The following is a 6,000-nucleotide window of genomic DNA, read 5'->3' as shown; positions in this document are numbered from 1 at the left end:
CCCTAATATAATAGGCAAGGTTGAGGGGTTGAGAGAACTATAAAAGCAGGAGTATAGGAGCCAGCACACACTAATGGTCCCTCTCCTCCTCCTTCCCCACACACTACTAGAGTTCACAGAAATATAGGAGAGCAGTTGAAAAATATAAAAATAATTGGATTTGTTATTCCCTGTCTTTAAGGTACATCCCAACATCCTGCTCTGCTTGCTTGCCATTTTAGTATTTCTTATTTTGCATACCTCTATATAGTTGTATTAGCTGTTTCACACGTTCCTGGATTTCCACTATGTTCTGCATATGGATTACAGAGGGTCATTTACTAACAGTTCGACAATGGGCCCGAAGACAGATGATTTACAATATCAGTGTTAGCACGCTTTGAGGGGCACTTTCGAAAGAGAAAAAATGTGTCATAAATGTGTCATAAAGCGGCATTTAAATGAATTTCTTCTCGAAATGTCCACATCGGTATTTTCGAAATCTATTTTGCAGACATATATCTATGCAATTCATCTGCAGTGCGTTCAAATCACAAGGGGGCTTGTTGGGGGCGGGATTAGGGCACTCCTAACACTTGAACATTTTACAGCCATAATGGAACAAAACGAAAAAGTCTACATCTGTTTATAGGATGAATAAAGCAAACACCCACAGAAGGTGTGCTCTCCACAGGGGAACCAAAGACAGGCAAAACAAACAGTGGATCCAATAAAAGTCCTCTCACGAGTGTCTTCCTGAACAAGGTCTTTATTGAAAACTACACGGTTGACCCGACACGTGACGTGTTTCGGCCGCGAGGCCTGCGTCAGGGGTCTAGTAGTATCTGAAGAAGAAAAATGCCTTGTGGGTCAGATGAATAACAGCACATAAACTGCTAAAAGAGGTATCGTGTACGAAGCAGCGCTGTCTATAGGATGAATAAGGCACAAAAAGGTGCCCTAAATGACTAAACGACCACCGGAGGAATTCAGGGTGACCCCCTTGCTTCTCCATTGATCACCGACACCCTCCCATTCCCACTCCCAAAAGTAGTTACCAGCCTCCGTGACAGCTTCAGATGTTATGTCTAGGTCTATTAGAACAGCAAGAAGATTGGTGCAGGACCCAGGCCCATATTTCCCTCTACCTGTTACACTTGTGGTGGAAATCATGAGCCCTCCATAACTCACCAAAACCCTAATGTACTCAACATATAGATGACGCCTTCACCCGCAAGGGCTATTGTATTAGTGTTCAGTTGGGGACACAGGGTTTTGGAGGTCTTATGATAAGGGAGCAACTGTAAGATGTTTACCTGGGAACTTTTATATGAAGTTCACTGCAGTGCCCCCTAGGGTGCTCCATGCTCTCCTGGGATGTCTATGTGGCCAGTCTACTAAGGATGCCTTGATTTTGCATGTTTTGCAAATGGGCCAAAAAGATAAATACACATAGCACAAAAACATGTTACATGCGGTGTTTTTTTTTGGGGGGGGGAGGGGGGGAACAAAACAAAACAGATAGACATTTTGCTGTTTCAAAAATGGCTTTATTTCCTATTTGGATTTGGGACGTTAACCGCAAAATGTCCAAAGTCCAACTTAGATGTCATATCAAAAATGCCCCTCCATGTCAGTAAATGTCCCTCTTACTAAATAATAGTGCTATCACAGGTATCAGTTTAGCAGTCTCCCAAGGCTGGTTAATTTTGTCTAAGAAAAAGACATTCATCAGTAACTTATGCTTAAATACCTTCTGGATCTAAAAACGTGACGACAGCTGCATTCTCATCAGGTAAGATCGTAACATCCAAAACTGATCCACCTCCACATTTTTGACTTTCAAAGTAGAAAATTAAGTATTCTTTATGTACTCCTTCTGGTAGGTTTTCCACTCTGATGCATTTTGTCACCTCAAGAGGTCGTGCAGTGATTTTTAGCTGTTTTATCCTGGAACTGAGGGGACATTTTGCAAGGAATTTTTCTGCTTCTGGAAGTACATAGAAAATGACAGCAGATAAATACAATCAGTCCCACTATAGAAAGGATGCAGAAGTTAGAACTGAGGTGTCCAGGTCAGGACACTTCTTCAATTCATTAGTATTTTAGAATAGAATGTGAAGACAGAGAAAATGACATTTATATATAGACATACACTTTCGAAGAAAAAAAATCAAAAATTTAGAAAAATAAAAATTTATTTTAAAATTTTATATACTACCTAAACCTAGGTGGTTTCCCAAAAATATACATAACCCTGGTTTGATACCAGGGTTGAGTCTTCCATTCCCCAGGACTACTAGGGTCTGCTGCAGAAGTGTTTTGGCTTCTGGGGCAGAGGAAATCATGCAGATAGCTCAAGGGTTGCACCTCATGGCCTGATTTAGGAACTGACTAAATATGAGGGAATACAAAACTGGAAATTCTTGAGGGTATTGTGATAAAGTCACCGCCAGGATAGTTGGGTTAAGGCAGTTTCAGTCTGAAATACAAGTCCCAGAAGGCATTGCAGGCAAGGAGCCAGAGGGGGAGATGAAGAACCCGGACTGGACTCCTAGCTGCAATCAGGGAAGACATGGGTGTAAGCTGACAGGTTGTGTAGAGTGGCTGCCACTAGAGCGGAAAGAGAGTTGGGAAACCCTGTGTGCAGGAGCTCATATTGGTCTCATTAGTCTAATGCTCAACTCAGCTGGTTTGGGGTGAGGAAGCTAATGGAAGGAGAATGATTGGTTGTTGGTAGCTGAAGCCAGGGATTGATTAGGCAGGTGGGAAGTAGTCCCAGGAGTTCAGTTCAGTAGAGAGAAGCAGAAGGAGAGAAGCAGTTGCAGGCTGAAAACCCTTGGGGGCAGGGAGGTCCCTAAAGTACTGAAGCAGGCTGGAATTCCTTGGGCAGAGGGAGTCCCTAAAGTATTGAACTCTCCTGAAGGTAAAGAGGATAGAAGGTAGAAACTGCTGCTTGGTGACTGAACTGTGACAATGAACTGAAAGAACTGTTTGTCTTGGGAACTGAATTACTGTTTATTGTGCACTGGATAAGAGCCCAGACTGAAGCCTGTATTGAAACCTGGTATGTGCTACGCTGTTGTTGGAACTGTGTACTAGAAACCTGCATGGAACAAATGTCCTTAAGATTGAAGTTACTGGTGGACATCTATTTCTTCATTGTACCGGGAGCCTGTGGCTGGAGGAGATTGTTCTATCCTTGGCTGCACAAGAGGTACTAGGTTACAGTATGAATTCAGGATCATGACATCAGATCCCAGCCTAGTCCTGACTGAGTTGAAAATAGAAAGAACAAGAGGAAACTGGAGGTTCAAAAGCAGAAAAAAAAAAAGAGAAAGGAACAAAGATGTTTAACCTTGGTGTCATGACCCAGAGGTTACTAACCAATATCATGGACCTCAGGATGACGATTGTCTTCAACAGAAACACAGAGCACCGAAGCAGGAAAGACCATATGGGCTACCCAGTCTGCCCATCCACACCATCTGCTCACCTTTACAACATTCTTTCATGGAAGCCGTAATATGACAACATCTGGACTATGTTCAGATTCAACAGATCAGAAGATCTTGGTTGATTAATTAATAACAAAAGTGAAGTGACTGGTTTACTTTCCCTTACCATTCTGTGTCATGAAGGTAACAGCAGCAACATTTACTTCAGGTATCAGCTCTGTTTGGAAACAGTCTTCTTCTAAGTTACTAATGTTCTCCACCAGCATAGTTAACATCTCCTGTGAGAAGTTCTCTTGGACGTTCTCAAGCAAAACCGACAACGAAGGTGTAGTCTGTGGCTGGTTTACGCATTCCTCTAACAATGATCTCACATGAAGAGTACTGTTCTTTAGTGTATGGCTTTCTCTCTCTCAAAACTTCCTGAGCATCTGGTTTGAGAGAAAAAAAAAATAACACGGTATAGTTCATGAGTGAGGTTTTACTGCTGTAGGAAAAGCCAGCCTGCAATGTGGAGAACCAGCAAAGACTTCTGGGATACTAGTAAAAAAGGCCCGTTTCTGTTTGAAAGGAAACGGGCGCTAGCAAGGTTTTCCTGAGTGTGTATGTTTGAGAGAGTGTATGTGAGAGTGTCTGTGTGAGAGAGGCTTCTGTTCCTGCTGCTGTGCATTCCCCGTGTTGTGCTGATTCGCTGCTCCCTGTATCATGGCTCTCCCTTCTAACTGGCCAATCTGGTGTGAGTTGTGTAACGTCACTATTATCTACTCCAACTCCAGACCACCTCCAAGGGATCCACGGTTCCAGGCAGCCTCAGAATGTTGGAGGTGAGAATTATTATATAGGATTTGTCCATACCAGCATGCAGTTTCTCCTGCACAGAGACCTTTCAGTTTCTGTTATTATTCCATACACTTCAACAATTCATGAACAACATTTACCAGAATGACTTTTAATCACCTAGCAGATACTTCCTTACATATCTGTTCTATAACATAAGAAAAAAAAAAAAACTTAATGAATTCCTTAGTCTGAGACATATGAGGAAAAGAAATTACAGATTCCAGCTCATGTCAGAGCAATGACAGATAGCACCCTGCCACGAACCCACAACGGGAGATGGGGGGGGGGGGGGGAAGAGACAAAAAGAGGAAGAGGAGGGAAATTTGGGGAAAGTTATGAGGACTGTAGGCTCTCTAGAATGCTGGGATATAGAATTGATGTACTGGTTTCATTAAGGATTTTCCAGGTTGCCAGATGTCATGATGGCAGTGCAATGAACACCTAGAATGAGGGCTCCAAAAATTTGTGACAGCTTTATCAGCATATTGCCAGCTGAGAGCTTTGTTCTTACGAAGAAGGAAGTATAATTTAGAATCTTCTGCTTATGTACTTTGATAAACAAAGGCATTTAGGGGGGGCCATTCTATAACAGGGCACCAATTCCATAAAGGGAAGTGTGTCTACCTTGTAAAGAAATACAGGCAAAAATTAATATAAGAGAATAATGTTCCATTCATACTAACAAAGTATTTAACACTCTAAAGAAAAAATCTATTGGTGCATTTATACAGAATAATATTTTACAGCCTTTCTTAGACCACAATAGTGATATGAGAGAGAAAGAGTTAGAGAAGATCAAAAAAAGAATAATCTCATAGGCATAGGCTGTTATTAACCAGTGCTTCATTACTTTTCACTTCACTTTCTTCATCTCTATAAACACTTTTAGCTGTTCCGGTGAAAAGAATGTATATTTTGTTTGAGCCAGCTTGACCACACATTTGCACGGATATGCAAGAAAAAAGGAAGCACCAATATCAATTGTATTTTGTTTTAAAGAAAGAAATTGCTTCCTTTTTTGCTGAGTTGACTTAGTAACGTCAGGATATACCCAAACCTTAGCACCATAAATTGCGACTTAGGTTTTTAAAGTAAAGTCTTAAGATAGTATTATAGTCTTGCTCAAAAACGAGCGATACAATGACTGTAGCTCTGTTCACTATTATGTCCGAAGATTGTTCTAGAATATCAGAAATATTTTGTAAATCAAGATTATCTTTAACAGGACCTTGACTTCCATTTCTAACATGTGTCTACTTTTCTTTGTAGAATACTAGTGTAATTAGGTTATATATGTGCATATGCGTTTAGGTGTGAACACTTACACCAGCCACAGAGCTAGCATAAGTGCTCATACCTAATTGCTGGAGATACAGTGGGGGAAATAAGTATTTGATCCCTTGCTGATTTTGTAAGTGTGCCCACTGACAAAGACATGAGCAGCCCATAATTGAAGGGTAGGTTATTGGTAACAGTGAGAGATAGCACATCACAAATTAAATCCGGAAAATCACATTGTGGAAAGTATATGAATTTATTTGCATTCTGCAGAGGGAAATAAGTATTTGATCCCTCTGGCAAACAAGACCTAATACTTGGTGGCAAAACCCTTGTTGGCAAGCACAGCGGTCAGACGTCTTCTGTAGTTGATGATGAGGTTTGCACACATGTCAGGAGGAATTTTGGTCCACTCCTCTTTGCAGATCATCTCTAAATCATTAAGAGT

At 41.2% G+C, this 6,000-nt stretch overlaps 1 protein-coding gene across 1 annotated transcript in view; it reads right to left on the bottom strand.

The window, feature by feature from the left end:
- Positions 1 to 6,000, bottom strand: part of PARP14 (poly(ADP-ribose) polymerase family member 14) — a 133,875-nt gene that overhangs the window by 104,520 nt on the left and 23,355 nt on the right. Inside the window, 3 exon segments of the mRNA XM_030210876.1 lie at positions 1,733 to 1,969; positions 3,604 to 3,844; positions 3,846 to 3,865. Of these exon segments, the coding sequence (XP_030066736.1) occupies positions 1,733 to 1,969; positions 3,604 to 3,844; positions 3,846 to 3,865 (498 nt within the window).

The sequence above is a fragment of the Microcaecilia unicolor genome, chromosome 7, assembly GCF_901765095.1.
Source record: "Microcaecilia unicolor chromosome 7, aMicUni1.1, whole genome shotgun sequence".
NCBI lineage: Eukaryota > Metazoa > Chordata > Amphibia > Gymnophiona > Siphonopidae > Microcaecilia > Microcaecilia unicolor.
The sequence above is the reverse complement of the archived record's forward strand: the minus strand, read 5'-3'. Positions and strand labels throughout refer to the sequence as shown.